Genomic DNA, 17,219 nt, shown 5'->3' on the forward strand with positions numbered 1-17,219 from the left:
CGCCCCGCCGCCATCTTCCCCGCCGCCCCCTCGTGCCCACGCCGCCGCCGTGGGGCGCCCAAGATGGCGCCCAGCCCCGCTCACACCCCGGCAGCGCGCCCCCCTGGCCCCGCTGCAGGGCCGCGCTGGATGAGGGTCGGGGCAGCGTGTGCCCAGCCTCGCTGCGTGTCTGCGCCCTCGCCATGGCACCAGCATGGGGCTGCCGGGCTCTTTGGACACTCTTCCCCTCATGGCACCTCTGCCCTCCAGGAGCAGCACGCGGCCTAGTTTGCAGTAACGCTAATGGTGACGCGGGCAGTGCAGCTGCTGTGCAGTCCTGTGCGGTCCCCTGCGCAGCAAGGGCTTTACCTGCCCATCTGCCATGGCCCTGCGAGGGCAGCAGTGCCTACTGCTCCAAACACTTCATTATTGGCAGCTCTACGGTGTATGAGTTTCATTCACCTTCATGTGCGACACRTTTTCCTGTGATTACACTGCTCCCACTCGGGTTTCTGTTTTGGGGGCTTTGGGCTGAGTTGGTTTATGCAGAGCCCCCCTTGAGCACGTGCAGATGGGGACTCCCTGGGAGCTGCTCCCCATCCCTGACATGTTCCTCACCCCATCTGGTAAGGACACAAACCGCCCTTCGTGTCCCGCTGTCCCTGCCMGTGCACGGAGCCTGGCGCATTCTGCTAAATGCACTCACACACGCACCRTGTATTTGCTTGCCTGTGAGTGCACGAGTAGCTGAACGTGCTCCAGGGCACTTTATATGCTGCTAAAACGCTTTGCAGCAGAGCTACCAACTGCTCTGACCCCAAACTGGAGTGGACTAATGAGCGCTAATGATATTTTCTTTTCTTGAGTGTCAGATTATAGATTCGGTTGGTTTTTGCAATTAGCAGACTCCTTTTGGATGGCTTGAGAGTGCTGTACAAAATCAAATCTTAATGCTGAAGTGGAACTGCAGATAACATATATATTTTTTTTTTTTTGCGACACACAAAATAAATATTCCAGGGCAGCCTTTATCAGAGATTCAATAAAAACTTGTAAATCAGCTTCATCAGTCATAGCTTGCAGGCATCATTCCTTTGTGTGAAACAACATTTATTTTCCAAAATGTATTTCATAATAGTACTAATGTGATTATGCCACTTTCCTACAGAACAACAGCAAGATTTTAAAGGACATTTGTAAAAACCATGGCCTTTCCCATTTAAATATATTTCATTTCTTTCTGTTCACGTGTGCTTTGAATGTTACACAGCTGGATCACAACATTCTTTTTATCTTTGTTGGAGATTTAGTGCGTTACCAGACTTTGGCTCTCCTCTCTAAATTCTTTATATAAATTGGATTACAGAAATGATCAGAGTCTGGAAAGGAAATTTTGGAAGGTTTATAGCAAGTTGTAGCCATAGCACAGTTATGTTCTAGAGAAATTTCTTATGCCCTAAATCACCTTGTTGAAGTCTAGACTTAGCTGTATGAATCTGAACCAGTGTGGGGTAAATATCCAGCATTCCTCCCAGCAAACTGCTGGTGACGTTGACCCCAACATGAGCCTCGTGTAGCCTACATGATATGGCCTCTCTGGGTACTTGCCTGGTGCTTCGTGCCCATTGACTCCATTAAGGACATTCAGCCCAGAAAATGCCCCCCACCTCAAAGAACTGGCCCCCAAATATATATATTTTGATTATATATATATAAATGATCATATGTACTTGAGTATAACTTAGTTTAGCCTCATCCTCATCTGCTCTTGGCCTTAGGAGATGGGGTTACCTCTCCTCAAGGAGATGAAAAACAAGCTGAAGCGAGGCAGAAAGATCTGTGATAAATTAGTGTGGAAACTGTTAATGGAGCCAAATGTCCCGAGTTTATTGGATTAAGAAAGTCAAACTAATTTTAAAATTATGCTTAGAGAGGGAGAACATGGATATTGTTGGCCATTTGTCTGACACAACGGAAAAGTCCTAATGGCAATCACCTCAGCGCAGTAGGAAAACACCATCCAGGCTCTTGCTGACAAGATGCTTTCTCAGGGATTATTAATTATATTGCATTATTAGCTAACCACACTACGGCAACGTATTCTGCATGTGAACTGAAGTGCATTGACCATTTAGCTAATAAGTACGACTTGGTCTTCTGAATTTTCTTAATGATTAGCAGCTTGGTAGAAGTGTAACAGCGAGAGATAAAAAAAAGATTGAACAAGCTGTATCTCCAGCAGGAGCTTTACCTGGAGCCAGGGCAGATAAAGTGCAGCCTTCCTGCTTGTTGTGGCGAGGGGAGAGTCAACAGGCTCGCGGGTTTAACCTCTCCTGCAGCCTTCCCCGCACAAGGCACTGCSCCCTTGCCAGAGGTGCTACCTTACAATAAATTAACCTGCCTTTTTATTACCACTTATTTAGTAATACATAGGAAAACCTTGACTGGTTAGATGGGAGTGTTACTAAATGATTGACTSCTTGCTGCTGGGTTAATAATTCTGAATCTAACTCGTCTTTGACTGATGTCGCTCGTGCTTTGGGATGAAGCTCATGGGAAATTTATCGAGGAGTTTTTGGACATCCTTTCTCCYGTGACACAAACTGAGTTGAAATGTAAAGGAGAATTCACTTAGAAGAAGGATTGGTGGGGCGTTCTTAGGGGCAGGGCATGGGAGGAGGAGCACGGGGACGTTGGACACGGTGSCAGGCCATGGCTTTGAGCTCAGAGCATCGGGCCGTGCCAGCAGGGAGGCCCGCACGGTGTGACCAGAGCGTCGCCCCACGCAGGAGGGCGTCACGAGCGGGCAGTGGGGATGGCTGCGCTTGGAGGCAGCGGCGTGCCCAGGCTGCTGGGCAAAGGCCAGGCCTGGCCTGTTGGCCAGGGAGATGCCTCCTGTCTGGATTGGGGGTGTGTGTGGGATGTGCAGGGAGAGAGAACAGCAGCACAAGCCAACACGACGTAGATGTTGTTCATTGCCACTTTTATGTAACAGACATAGATGACATTGCTGACAGCAAGAACTCATCTCTCTTTTTCCCCCTTTTTTTACRTTCAGAAAATGCATTATAACATTTAACAGCCTGCAGTGGACAGCACAGGGAGCTACTGAATCTGCCCGCTCAGCCAGTCACTTCTGGGCAAACCTGTTGACTTCCAACAGTCTCGGGCAGTTCGACCTGGAGCCCATGAGACGCAGAGCTGCTCTCTCCTCTACGCTCCAGCCCACGGTCGTGGTTTTTATGTGCTCTGCATGTGCAGTTTCAGCCTCATGTTCCCTGTCCTGCATAATTCATGACTGCTGTCGACCCATCTTTTCTCTAGTAGATGGGCTGTCGCTTCAGGAAAGCCTTGGTGCAGTCTCATTACTTCAGTGCACACAGTGGATCAAGTGCATCCTCCTTGACCCGTCTGTTCTGATGCTTTCTGTTATGCTTGATCCCCTGTGACACCGTTGTTACTGCTTCTGACTACCTAGTCATGAGCTCCCAGGGCCTGAGCAATGCTAATGTTCATCATTAAATAAATAATGGGGTTCTGCCCTGAGAAAGTTGCTAGAAAGTATCCTGGTATCACAACAACAACAAAAAAATCAAACGTAAAAGCTCATGCAAATAGAGACTTTTACAACTGTTCCAGCATATCAACCAAAAAGGGAGAAAAATCCTGGCAGTTTGATTTTCTCACACGCAAGTATCTCGTAAAGAAAATAAAAGAGCACAAATAAAGACAGAGAAACAAAGCAGCCTCCTCCTTGCAAGCTCTCTTTGCCCATGTACACTCCAGGCTGCAAAACCATAAATGGTGCAAAGAGGGATTCGGAGCAGCAGAGCATCTTGCAGTAAATGGTGCTGTACCAATTAACCCTTCGGGTTATTATTAATTGTTAGGGAACTGCGCAGACCCATTAAACCATGCAGTGTACAAAGAGGAAAAACTGCTTGAAAGAGCCAGCAGCCTAAATAGGGAAGGCAGAGAAAGAGATCAGGAGGCTTTTGCTCAGCCTGTCGTAGTTAGCACTTGATGTGATCAGTGTTGTGTGCTGATAACACAGCTGAAGTTACACTTGGTTTCTAAGGCATCAGGTTGCTCAGCAGAAGGAAGCAGCAGGTCCAAGAAGAAAAAGGTGAAAATGTAAGAATTCAGAATCGCCCAGTCCCTCCTTCCTCCATTCCCTCTGGTTTATGACCATGTTTATGACATGCATGGCCAGCTAAAAACATCATTATCCTCCTGGGCTGTTTTAGTGGGGCAGGGAGATCTGCATGTAACATATTCCTTCCACTCTTCCCCATGACTCTTTCTGGAGCCCAGCTATATRGAATATTTTAGTCAAATGCCAGGTTAGCACCTGCAGGTCCAAATGTCACAGCTGCAGGAGTCAGGAGGGCAGAGTGGTTTATCTTCCTGCTTTGTCAGCTGCAAGGATTTTGTGGAATGATACTTTTGCCCAAGGTTCTTTCCGTTGTGTGAGGAAGTCCATGCTTAACCTCTTCTCATTAGTGGGGCTTTCTAGGCCTCCTCGCTGCCTCTCAGGTCTTCCAGCTCCGTCATGGCCTTGGCACCTTTGGCGGCCGAGTGCTTCCTGCGGCGGAACGCAGCTGCGATCTCCTCGAAGGACTTTCCTTTTGTTTCTGGTACTTTAAAGTACGCAAATAGAAAGAAGGCTAAAAGCAGAGCTGCAAAGATCACGAACACGTATGGTCCACACAGGTCCTGCAATGAGAGAAGTGAGAACAGAGGAAACACCATGAGCACTGCGGGGATTACTTATCATTTGTACCACAGATGGTTCAGATTTTCATAAGGATTTGGATTTCTGATAATTACATGCAACTCCAGCACTGTGATCACACAAATCATTTATTTGTAAGGTTTTAGAAGGCTTTTTTACTGCAATGTATTGGAAACACATTCCAACGATGAAGTTGCAGGTCCAGTTGCAGAAGCCCGCGATGGTGATGGCGGCGGGACGAGGGCCTTGGCTGAACAGCTCGGCCACGATGAACCAGGGGATCGGCCCAGGCCCCACTTCGAAGAAGATGACRAAGAGGAAGATTGCGACCATGCTAACGTAGCTCATCCAGGCAAACTGGCTCTGCAGGAGAGTGAATTCAGCGTCACAGTTCCAACTTGACTCTAGTTAATTAGCACTGATTAATTGCATTTTTTTTTCTTAGGCAAGGAAAAGGACTGCATGTGTGTAAATAAACCCCCCAGTGGATGTCCAGCAGGTTAGATAGTGCTGTTTGCTGCTCGGGGTAGTCTAAATGAGCACCATTAATATGAACTGTATTACCCTGGCTCCCAGCAGCAAGAAGTTGAGCCTGTGGGGGCTGCAGGCCCCGCCAAGGTGCAAGCAGTGGCTCTGTGCACCCTCTCTGGACGGGCTGCACGAGCAGACACCTGAGTAGAACATATCCAGGTGGCTTTGGAGTGCTCTGCTGAGCAGTCCAGCAGCCCTTCCAGAACTGGTTAAGTGAGCCCTGGAGTGCCATGGGGGTGGAGAGGACAACCTCCTCCGGCACTGCTGTAACTAGACATGACTCTAGTCAAGGCCATTTTGAACTGTGCTTTCTAAGGAGAGATGTTTTCCAAACTTCTTTGAAATGAACATCCAAAACTATCAGTTTAAGTGGTAGTTCATCTTCTCTTAATTGAAAACCATTGAGGAAAAAAAAAAAAAGAAAGAAATCCTTACCAGGAGAGCAAGTCCAACTGTCATGGCCACGGCGCTTACCAACATACCCATCAAACCAGCCATGAACAGGGAGCGTCTCCCTGCCTTCTCCACAAGAAAGAGCTGTAGAAACACATGCAGCAGATCAGTCTCTGGCATCCCTGCTCTTAGGAAGCTCCCTCAGGTCTCTTAGCAGTGAGCAGCCTACCCTATTAGCAGTGGGCAGGTACCAGTGCCAGGCAGCACTGCAGTGTCCTAGCTCACACAGTAGAAATTTCTGTGCTGGTTTCCAGAAGTCACAACTGAAAGTCTGCAGATATCTCTCAGGGAGGCATGTTAAGCAGCTGCCTTGCTAAGGGCAAGCAAACCCATGTATGCACAGAGCTCACGCATTTCCAAACTCCAAGGATTTTTCACTGTTCCTTTTTTATAAGGAAGAATAAAGTCACAGGGTTTGCACTAGTTTGGAAACAGCCTTCCAAGTGTAGCATGATAGAAGTCACATCATGTATCTTTGCACAATCCCTGCGCTAAGGCAGGGGAAGTTCTGTAGCTACAACCTGGTTCAGGCAGGTGGGCACATGAATTTTTCCTTGTGTGGCTTCCAGATATTTTCTTTCCCTGTCCTGGTAGCCACAAGACTGAACTTGCGCCTTCTCAGCATCTTTTGGGGGACGCCAGTCATCTCACCCAGCTTCAGACATCTGAGTCTGAACCAGTCACTTCACCCAGTGGAGAGCTCTAGGTAGCTCCAGAGGGCAGTGCATCTTGCCCTACGACACCATACCTTAGCCTCTGAAGCTGCCTGCTCCTTGCCTTCCTCTCTAAAGCACACCTGGGGCCATAAATCCAGTCTCACTTTCCTGAAATTATGGCAGCTGATATCTGCCCCCAGGAGTCTGTCTCGTTCTCTGGAGACAGTTCATCTTGCTAAGTGTCAAGTTGCAGAGGACAAGGCTCCACAATCCCTTCTCCCCTTGCCAAGGGCCTCCTGACTGTCCATGGTTCTGCTGTGGTGCCTTTTGATCGGGCTCTGTCATTTATTGATGAGCTGTGGGTAATTTTTAAGTGCTCACAGCCAAAAGAAGCAGAGAGCAACTGCCCCCAGGCTGTAAGTACAGCACATTGGGGCTGCTAATGAATTGCAGGAGAACAGACAAGCTGTGAACAGATCTCTTTCCACCACATATTCCATCTTTTTTATAGGGCTCGGGTCTACTTTCTCTAAAGCAGTTACACTCCAAGAGCTCCCGTCTTTTTGACGTTTTATGGTGGACTAAGACCTCTTAGAGCTGTGTATTTCTACCTTGCCTCTAGTAGTGTTGTGTAAATGCCTTTGCTTCCTAAGACTCTCTGTAAAAATGAGGGAAAGGGCTTGGCTTGGTGTTTCTTGCTCTTCTGATAATAGTGGCCACTTCACAAAATAATTGCCTGCTGATTGGAGCTGTGTTAATAGTCTCTGGAAAGTGACAAATGATGAGGAAGGCTGTGAAAACTGAAGCCATCCTTTTATTGCCACAGAGCTGTACATAGATATGATGAGCATGGGGGCTACATTAATTTCATTACTGTAGAATAGACTCTGGATATTCCTCAGGTAGGTATTTTGTGAAAACAGAAGAGAATTTAGAAGACAAAGGGTAAAAGAGGGTTGTGGGCATCTGGCTTTCCTCATCACAACCCAAAGCACCTACTGGTTTCCTAGATGAAATAGGATCAGTAGAATTTCAGCTTCAAAGATATATTTTATTTTTGTGGAAATGCGAAACTACCTGCGCTTCTGTGAACATGGCAATGCACTTCTAATTCTATTTAGCAGTGCTATTTGATAGCAGTGGATCGAGGCTTAAATGTGAAATGGGACAAGTTTAAGGAAAGATTTTTCCTGAGTAGGGTGTGCAAGGCTGGCCCTGCAAAATTGCAAATCCTAATCCCAGCACCAGGATAAAATCTTGGGTTTTTTTGCAAGCTAGGCCAAAAATATTTACTTACAGAGATAACAGTGAAGACTGTGTTCACCACTCCAACGCCAATGGTTGCATAAACTGGTTGATCAACTCCAGCTCTCTCAAAAATGTTTGTAGAGTAGTAAAAGATCTATCAAAATACATTAGGATAAAGGATTAGATAACAAGGCTAGTRGAACTTTATGTCCTCTTGAGGGAAGAGTTGCAATTGCTTAGCTGAAATTCGAAGTAATTTAATTATGATTAGTTTTTCAACTTTTTAATKGTTTGTTATAGTACTTAAAGCTGAAACTTTCAAAGAAACCTAAGGGAGTTTAAAATCCCATTGAAATTCCCCTYCTGAACTATGGCATTTTCATATTTAAAAAAAATATTTTCCATGTAGTTCTTCCTTGTATAATCTTGAAAGCAAGTCACCAGCACAGTAATATTGGAGACAAATACCCTCATATGGCCGAATTTTAAATGAATTTTGTATTATTCTTGATGCATTGGAATGACTCAATTTTCTTTCTTCCCTCAAAGAGTATGGTGATAGCTCTCTTGTAGGAGGTAAGGATGAGTGGTAAATGGCTCCATAACCCAGATGGACTTACTGCGTTGATCCCTGAGAACTGCTGGGATATCTGAACCATCAGCGCCACGATGACCGCCTGCCTGTATTTCGCAGCGCTGAAAAGCTGCCTTATGGAGACTTTCTTCTCACTAGCAGCTTCTTGCTTTTCCTTTTCCATCTCAGCAATCTCTTCCATCAGATCACAGTTTCCTCTAAGCCTTATCAGATCTTAAGAAAAAGAATATCACTGTTTTATTTTCAAGGGGAAAAATGCAAACAAGGAATACGGTAGCAAGAACGATCCTTCTAGCCAAAGCTCATGAGTGGACATGATGAATGTGTCCCAAACTGCAGCTCTGAGGAATCCAGCAGCATATCTACTGCTCAGTAATAGCCCAGGGAAGCCCCTGAATGTGTCTGCTGGCAAGGTGCAGCTGTATTTAGTTCTTCGTGAGCTCCGAGACACCAGGTTTCAGCTTCATGTTTCAGTAATGCTTATTAGTCCCATATAAACATATCCTGGTCCAAAGCTAGTTTATACTATGTCAGCTCTGAGCACAGCTGTGCCATGCTCTGTCCCGAAGCATGTGGATACGCCCTGTTTTCATCACTTTTTGAAAGGGGCAATCTCCCAGAAATCTGCAGTTTTGGTGGTATCATAAAACTATTTCATCCATTTGATGGAAAGGAGTAACAAAATAAGGCTCACGAGATAAGCAGTAACATTATAAGCACACATGCATTAGTCTGTGAATATGTGTGGGTGTCTGAAATCCTTCCAGCAAGTGTGCATGTCATGGGATGGAACAACTGTACCCACTTACCCAGGCTAATAGCATAAAACAATTACAGACAAAACCTGAAATTGTGTCTTACTTTTTTTAGCTTCCTCCACTTTTCCCAGTTTGATGTAGAGGTATCTGGGGCTCTCAGGACAGAGCAAGAGCAGGAAGAACTGCAGGAGAGCAGTTGCACCAGACAGAGCAAGGAGCAGGGGCCACATCTTATCATTGCCCATCAGAAAGTCTAGTCCAAGAACCTGGAATAATCGAATCATGTTTGAATGCAACTGATATATTTTACAGTTTAGAACAAGAAACTGTCTGACTACTGGGGCATTTTTAAGTGAAAAAAAAAAAAAAACTAGAAGCAACTAGTTCTCCTCATTCTCTGCAATATGCTTTCTTTAGTAAGCCACACATTTATAATAAGGAAATGAGCAGACGACATAAAATGCCATGAGCAAGGCACTGCCAGGCCTGTCTGTGTTGTCTCATCTACACTGCTGTGTGTTTGCAGATACCAGGTCACTAGTGGAAGTCTAATTGTCAAATAGCAAAAGAGAGCCCATGTGCCTGCAAAAGTGTCCTAAGGAGCTCCACAAAGTCTGGAGCTCAGATTGAACTTCATGCTGCAAGGGATGCCTCATGCACCAAGAGAGTGAACTCTGGAGCTGCAGCACGGCTCTGGAGTTGACTTTCAGCAAGTATGTTAACTCCAGCTTTGTTTTGAGTGTCTGTTTATGGTACTGAAACCTGAATATGAAGGATCTCATATTCAGGATCTTCAGATGTCGCTTAAGAGATGCACAAAAAAAAATGCAGGGGATCGGAGAAGTTGTTTGAGGAGGTATTTTTTGCAGGGGACGGGAGAAATTGTTTGAGGAGGTATTTTTAATTTCAGGAGAGGAAGTGTTCTTTGGTAAGGACACCTCTGAATGAAGGAGGTATCCTTACACTGTCCTACACTGAATGTAGGAGTGCAAACCCATCAGAACAAATTGCTTGAAACCCTCCTGCAGGTTTGTTGTGAAATTTTGACACTTTTCTCACATTTTTTCTCAGATTCTGTCCCGGGGGCTGCCTGAACACTTGCACACCCCGCTGGTGCTGCGCATGCGGCCTCTTACCTGGCTGAAGAGGATCCCRGTGACGATGGCGAGCTGGTGCAGCGTCCCCAGCGCCCCGCGGAGGACCGTGGGGGACACCTCGCTCACATACATGGGCACCAGGCCGGAGGACAGTCCTGCACAGAGCACACACGGGCGTCACGTCTTCCAGCTGGCAGCTCAGCAATCAACAGCAACAGCTTCCCAAACTGGAAAGGAGGATGAAACCTGTGTGCTGTTTGCTGTGTCTTGCCAACCCCCTAGGTCACCTTTCCTCTGGCCGGGAGAGGGAAATGAAATGCCTGGCACTTTGCAGAAAGTGCTCAGATATGCCCCAGTTCAGAACCGCAGTTCAGTAGATCTTTGCATTTGAACACCTACATAGCACAGAGCAGGAATGATCTGCTAAGAGAGGTTATTTTAGACTAAGGAGCTTTCAAAATCTTGTCTTCAACCTTTGAAAGGGAGTATTATACCTGCCCACCAGTGACAATGATAATAACTTGTTTTTCTAAAGGTAACTCTAAAGTAACTCCATCTTATCAACCTCCCTTCTTCTCTTTCCACTATCTACAGTACTACCATAGATAGTACTGTTATCTAGGGAACATTTTAAACAGCATAAATAGCAACATACTGTTATAACAACAACAACAGCCAAGAGCAAACATCAAAGGTGCTGCTCACCAAKGCAGGTCTAGGAACTAGTATCAGTAAATTAAGCTAACTTCATGACAGAGTCGACCTAAATACTTCTGAAAWAGATACTGAAGTGAAGCGGGCGGGCGTGAGGAAAGGAAAGAGGGAAACTCCCACATGGAGCTGGTGAGCTGGGGGCCGTAGCACGTGTCCCCTGTGTCCCTGTGGTGTCTGTGTCACGCAGGTGCCAGCCCTGCTGCTGTCACGCTGGGGCAGCCCAGCCACATTGGGGCCTGCTGTGACTTACCACAGTACAGCCCTGTGATGGCTCTGCCGGCGATGATGAGGATGTGAGAGGGTCCCAGTTTTGCCAGCCCCATGAGGAGGTTCCCGACGATGGAGAGGACGTTCACGACCAGCATAGCCTTAACCCTGCAATTGAGCAACAGCAGAGCTGCACTGGGGGTGTCACCCTGGCCTGGAAACTGCGTGTTTGGCAGCTGGGGACGGGGTGGCCCTGCTGGACACCGGCTGCCAGCCGCGCAGCGGTGCCCTGCGCCTCGCAAGGCACACGCTGCATTTCTCAGCAGCACTGGGGCAAAGAGCAGGATCGCTGCAGAAACGCTAGCAAGGGCCAGAGCACAAGGCACCAGGCTGCCACGGGAGGCAAAACCCTAGCCCCTGGCTTTGCCATTTAGTTCTGACCCCTCTCGGATTGACAACTTCACTGGTGTAAAGTTGCAAACACCATCTGCTGCCAGTTGAACCCAAGTGCAAGAGTATCTCAGGTCAGCTTGCATGTCCCTGGCCAGAGAAATGCACTGGCCTGCACACATCAGGGTAGAAAACCACAGCAAATGGCAAGTGAGCTGATTAGCACTGCAGGGGAAAGAATAACGATCATATGGGTGGGCAGATCTATGGAAGGGGTGCAGTCACAGTGGCTAAAAGCATTTATACATCCTGTGCTCATGCTATGCAAATATCTTCCTTTTGTCACCAAAAACACTGGAACAAAATTAAAAATAAAGGCTTCTCATCAATTTTTTGTCTGAAGTGCTAAAAGTTACAATAAAGAATCTGATTTATAATTTAGGATTTTAATAAACCAGACTCTTGTAATATTTGGAGCAATATTTTGGAGGTTTGATTTTTTTTTTTCCATTAAAATGGGAAAAATAATACAAAAGATCCTTCTTTGGGGAGAAAACACTTCAAGGGCAGGAGAAATCAAACAATAAGAATGCGATAATTTGAAATTAATAGAAGCTAATTTATGTGCTSTCACTTGCATGCCTGGCGGGATACGGGGGCGTTGGGGAGGTCCAGAGCCCACTTACAGCYGCGGGCTCTCAGCTCCCACAAAGTTAGGGGACTGCGGCGCTGCGGCTCCACGTGCGGCCCTCACCTGCCCAGGCGGTCGCCGATCCAGCCCACGGTGAAGGAGGAGATCATGCCGCCCACGGCGAACACGGACACCGAGAGCGACCAGTACATGGTGAGGACGGGGTGGGGGCCGGCGTCCTGCCCTGCCGCGCCATGCTCCGCCGTGCTCTCCGAGGCTCCCGGCGCCGCYGGGCTGGGGATGGCGCCGGCGTCGCCGGGGTCGCCGGAGGCGTTGRGCGCGTGGCCCATGGCAGGGGCCACCCCCAGCACCCGGCTGTAGTGGGCCTCTATCACCTGCAGCAGCAAGGAGGGGAAACGTTGTCATCCTGGTGGCCTCCCCGTCCCAGCCCTGCGCTGCTCTGGGGGGTTGCAGCCCCACACTGAGGGGGTGCTGAGCCCCTCTGGGCATTGCTTTTGGGCTAAAGCCAGCACGGAGACGGTCAGAGCCCTGCTGCTTTCGCTGCAGGATGGCAGCACGGGGTGCAGATTGTTTTCTCCCCACACCAGCTTACGCTGGTGGGGTTACACCATGGAGATAACTCCCTGGAGAGGGACAGTGCCCTCCGGAGCGGCTCTCCGAGTGAAACCCCAGCGCTGGGCGTCTCCTCGGCCACCCTCCTCGTGCCGACGTGGCGCTGCGCTGCGGGGCCGAGCRCTCCGCTTACCTTCTGCGGGGCGTTGATGACGCCCAGGCTGTAGCCGTACTGGAAGAAGCCCAGCACGGCGGTGAACACGGAGAGCAGCAGCGTTGCTGTGAGGTGCTGCAAGAGAAAGCAGGGAGCGGCCTCACCACGCTGTCCTGCGGGCACCTGGTGCCCGGCAAAGCCGAGACGTTTCCGTGACAGGGACCTCGTGCCACCCTGTCCCTGCCCCAGGAGAGCCCCCGGGACCCTGCTGCCTGCATGGCTGTGGAGGAGGCACCCAGGGTGCTGAGGGCACCGGACACGTGTTTCCGAGCAAAGCTTGGGGACACGGGGCCACCTCCTTCGGTCCCTGGGGGCTGGGGGCACGTGAGGGATGCTCATGGGGCAGGATCGWGGGATGCTCGGGGCAGGATCAGCTCCCTGAGCACATGAACGTTGCCCTGAATGAAGCAGTCCGCAATCCACATGCTGCTCCGTGCAAGCACACTCTGATCAGATACCCCTGTCCTCTTAAAATACAATTTTGAYGAGCATTTAATACAATTTTGGTGAGCATTTATTCACATCTATGCTCTAATAAGTAAATGTAAGTAGCCCTAGCGCTCCATACCCAGCCCTTCTACAGGTGCAATCTTACTGAGGCAGAAAAACTCGTTAAAAATGACCAAGAAGTTGAATGTCAGCAGTGCTGTCTGATGAATTATTTCATAGCTAAAATTATYTTATAAGCTGTCAAATTCCTAAAAAAAAATTAGCAATCTCCCAACCCCTCTCCCGCAGCACTCAGTACAAAGACCAGTTAGTGAGGGGGAAGACTTTTTCCTGTTGGTTTTGGCTTTCACAAGCAACAAATGCCAGTGCCCTGTGCTGACTTCCCTCGGAAATATTATTATAAATAYTGCTATATAAATACCACTGAACCTTGCTTACCTTCTGTTCTTGCATCTTATTTTTCCTGTCCATCCTCTCAAACTCTTTGTAGGAGCAGTGGCTCAGTCCTGGACYGAAGAGGGCTTTCCTGGAGCGTGGTTATTGCTCAGACACAGAAGGAGGGACAACAGGAGGGACTGAGGGAGCAGAATCGGCAAAACGGACCCGTGCTCCACATGATGGGACTATATCCACTGGGAAGTTAATGAAAAACCAAACTGTCCATGACATGCCTATGGGTGAACCTGTGAAATTTGAATAATCCAGCTCAGAGGCAGCTTTTTGTCTGAATCAAACAGTCTGCAAAACCAGGAACCACTGCTATGTTGCATGCCAGGCACTTGGGAATGTGTTAACAGCCTCTTTCTAGAAGATGTTCCTCAACACCTTTCTTGGCTTCTGTCTTGGATTTGTTTGCTAAATTACAAGCTTTGTCACTGGATTTTAGCAGGAAAAGCTCTTCCAGCATATGCAGCAAAGGAGTTAGAAAACCRATGTTGTATTTAAATGGCACCTGCTTTAAAATATGTTTTTGTGTGTGTACAACATATACTCAAATATATACAAAGACAGATGTATACAGATCTCTTCTTATATATATCCACATACATATGCACTCAACCATTCAAGAAGTAGATATAATAATAATACACATACACTTGTAGGCATCCTGAGCTCTATGTGCATTCAGACACAAAACACAATAAACTTACCCAGACCATTACAAGAAGGTGCCTTTTCACTATAAGACCCACACTGCTTTGAATGCTTAGCAATTTCAGCACCACCAGCTGATCTTGGTGTTCTCAAATACACCGTTAACCTTTGGCTTGACTTAGTAGTCATGCACTTTGCACGTTGGTGCAAATCTGGTCTGAGCTGGTCTGTGCTGCTCGTCCTTGCTGCACTTGCTCGTTCCCTGACATCATCAGCAGACATCAGCCAGCTCCACCGGCCAGATCGCAGCATCTACCAAAGTCTGAATCACCAAGCAGGGCTGATTAATCCCATTACTCTGCAGATAAACTCTGAGGAGTCACGTGAGGGTTTTCACCCCAGCTGGTTACTGCYAGTCATTGGATGATGCTCCCAGTCAGTGAGACTTCACATGGGCACAAAATGTGCTTTCTGGAGAGGAAGAGGAGGAGAAGAAAAAAGATTAGAGAAAAAACACTAATCTTTGCTCTGGCTTCAGAGTAAAACTTTAACTTGAAGAGAAAAGTTCATTGCATTCATCTGTCAATTCATTCCAGCTGCAGTACCTGCATTCCTCTGGAAAGCCCATRGATCTGGAAAGGGGTGTGGAGGGGGAGGACACTGAGGCTGAGCTCTTTGAAGTTGTCCCCATATTTGCTCTCGTAGGTGACATCTTTGACCATTTCTATTGTATGCATTTGCTCTCTGTGTTTATGGATACTGAGGCATTTACAAGCTCCTTCTCTTTGCCTTGCAGTTAAACCCCGTGAGATACCTCCATACAGGTGGGTTGGGATAAGGSATTAACTGTCTCAAGTTTGGCTTGGAAAACAAATGAGGCACCTAAACCAATATCTCAAATTGAAACCTTAAACACTGTGAAATTCCAGGTCAGGAGCAAATTCCCCTCCAAGCGAGGAGGGGTCTTTCCTTGCCTGGAAATCCCAGCCCGTCAGACACAGTCTGTGGCTCCTGGGGGGTCTGAGATAAAGAAAAGCAACGGGACTCTGAGCAAGTTGCAGGTTGTGCTGCTGGAGAAAGCCCATCTAGATACTGGAGATGGAGAGTGAAGCAGCACTTCTATTGCTTTTAGCCTGCCCCATATGTTTTTTTTTTTCCCTTGCTCAGCCCCCTTGGCCAAGGCACATGGTCCTCTGCCCAAGTGGGGAGGGTTTGCTAGGAATACAGAGGTAGCACACAGAATCTGGTATGGAAACCCACAATGGAGAGGGGAACCTGGAGGCAGCCTCCTTCATGAAGGAAATGCTTCCAGCTGCCCTGCTTTAACAGGAAGGCCCATTGCCTTGCCAGCCATCACCTTCTGCGGCAGCTCTGCCTCTGCTTCGGCTCWGCCTTGGAAAGCTTCCTTTGGAGCCATGGGGTAGACCGGGCACCTGGAGCAGAAAGCTCCAAGCTTGCAGTAGACCCACTGGATTGGAAAGACAGTTTGCAAATCTCTGCTTCCCGCTGGAAACACCTTGTGGTGTCAGTCTCACATAGTCTCACTCTCTCYTAGCTTGGAAAATCAAAGAACAGCACCTGCAGCCTCCTGCATGCTACAACAGCTAGTCTCCACCAGTATAAATGATTAGCCAGTCTAATCTCTACTTTTAATGGCCTGTTACGCTGCCATAGAGCTTACTTTATCTACATGATATAGCACAGCTCAGGAGCAATATTATTCCCRTTTTGCATTTGGCGAGTGAAAGCATGCAGCAGGAAAGTGATATCCCAAGGCCACACAGACCACAGGAGTGGGAGGGAGGGTGGAGACTGAACCTGGGGCCAAGAGCATCCTCCCTGCAGAGTCAGCCCTACGGTGCTCATTGCTAGGATCCAGGCTTTGCCAGCTCACCTAAGGCTCATTTATGCTTTTTCTTGTATGCCTTTGAATATGTGTATGAGAAGAGCATCTCTCTGACGTTATTTTGTAGCCATGTGGTTTCTTTATGGGCCTAATTTACACTATTTGCACACAAAGCGACACCTGTGTTATGCTGCAGTGCCACGTACATTGCTAAGTATAATTAGGCACTAAAAGCACTGGGTTAAAGTTTCCAGTCAAACTTTTCTTTTGAACAACTGAACGCGTTCTCACATCAGTGGAAGTAATTTTAAGATAGTACATGGACAGTGATGCTGTGTCATGGCAGGAGTAATTTATGCATCCTGTTTACCTGGTCTGGGCTCTTTAGAGGCAGCTTTGATGTAAAACAAGTTGCAAAACAAGAAAGAAAATGGAAAAGAAACAGGAAAATTGAGGACTGCAAGGTTTTAGCCTTCCAGACAAAAGTACCCTGAAAGGCAGAGAAAAAAATGAGGAAAAAAAAAAAATGAAAAAGGCCAAAAGCAAACAGGAAAGAGGAGGTTGCAGTGGCCGAAAGGAGAAGCAGTGGTACGTACGGCCGGCGTCTTGGTGGGCCCAGTGTCTTCATGCCAGCAGCACTGGTGACAGGCGCCGTGCTTTCCGAGCCCTGCGTTCACTTCCAAATGCATCCCCGCCACTCGTCCTTGGCAGGGAGTCTCTGCTTGGGGCAGAAGCGGAGCAGGGTGGGGAATGCAGCGTGTGGAAAAAGAAATGGAAGACGAGCAAACCAAAGCTGGATGTATTTGTAGGGAATTGTGTTTGGGAGGTGCCTGTGTGTGTGGAAGGAAGATGAATGAGTCAGTGGCACCAGCGGCCTTCGTGCCCAGCTATGGGTCAGTGTCCCGGGCGCCAGCACAAAGATATATAAGTCATGGCTCTGTGTKGAAGTTTTGTGTTTTATTGTAGTTGGCACCAGAAATGCGTTTCATCTATGTTATGTTCATGTACACACGCTGTAAACATGATGGCGTTAATACCGGTTTCTTA

At 47.7% G+C, this 17,219-nt stretch overlaps 1 protein-coding gene across 1 annotated transcript; it reads right to left on the reverse strand.

Moving 5' to 3' along the window:
• Positions 1 to 3,077: 3,077 nt before the first annotated feature.
• On the reverse strand, positions 3,078 to 13,844 carry SLC2A2 (solute carrier family 2 member 2). Its single transcript, XM_026045164.1, has 11 exons — positions 13,670 to 13,844; positions 12,761 to 12,856; positions 12,118 to 12,389; positions 11,017 to 11,141; positions 10,092 to 10,207; positions 9,059 to 9,221; positions 8,223 to 8,410; positions 7,652 to 7,756; positions 5,681 to 5,782; positions 4,874 to 5,077; positions 3,078 to 4,695 (listed from the first exon to the last, which is right to left on the reverse strand). The coding sequence occupies exons 1-11, from the start codon at positions 13,700 to 13,702 to the stop codon at positions 4,492 to 4,494; spliced, it is 1,608 nt and encodes a 535-aa protein (XP_025900949.1). The 5' UTR covers positions 13,703 to 13,844; the 3' UTR covers positions 3,078 to 4,491.
• Between the last annotated feature and the right edge of the window lie 3,375 nt (positions 13,845 to 17,219).

The sequence above is a fragment of the Nothoprocta perdicaria genome, unplaced genomic scaffold (assembly GCF_003342845.1).
Source record: "Nothoprocta perdicaria isolate Ctin4 unplaced genomic scaffold, notPer1 scaffold_4, whole genome shotgun sequence".
Classification (NCBI taxonomy): domain Eukaryota; kingdom Metazoa; phylum Chordata; class Aves; order Tinamiformes; family Tinamidae; genus Nothoprocta; species Nothoprocta perdicaria.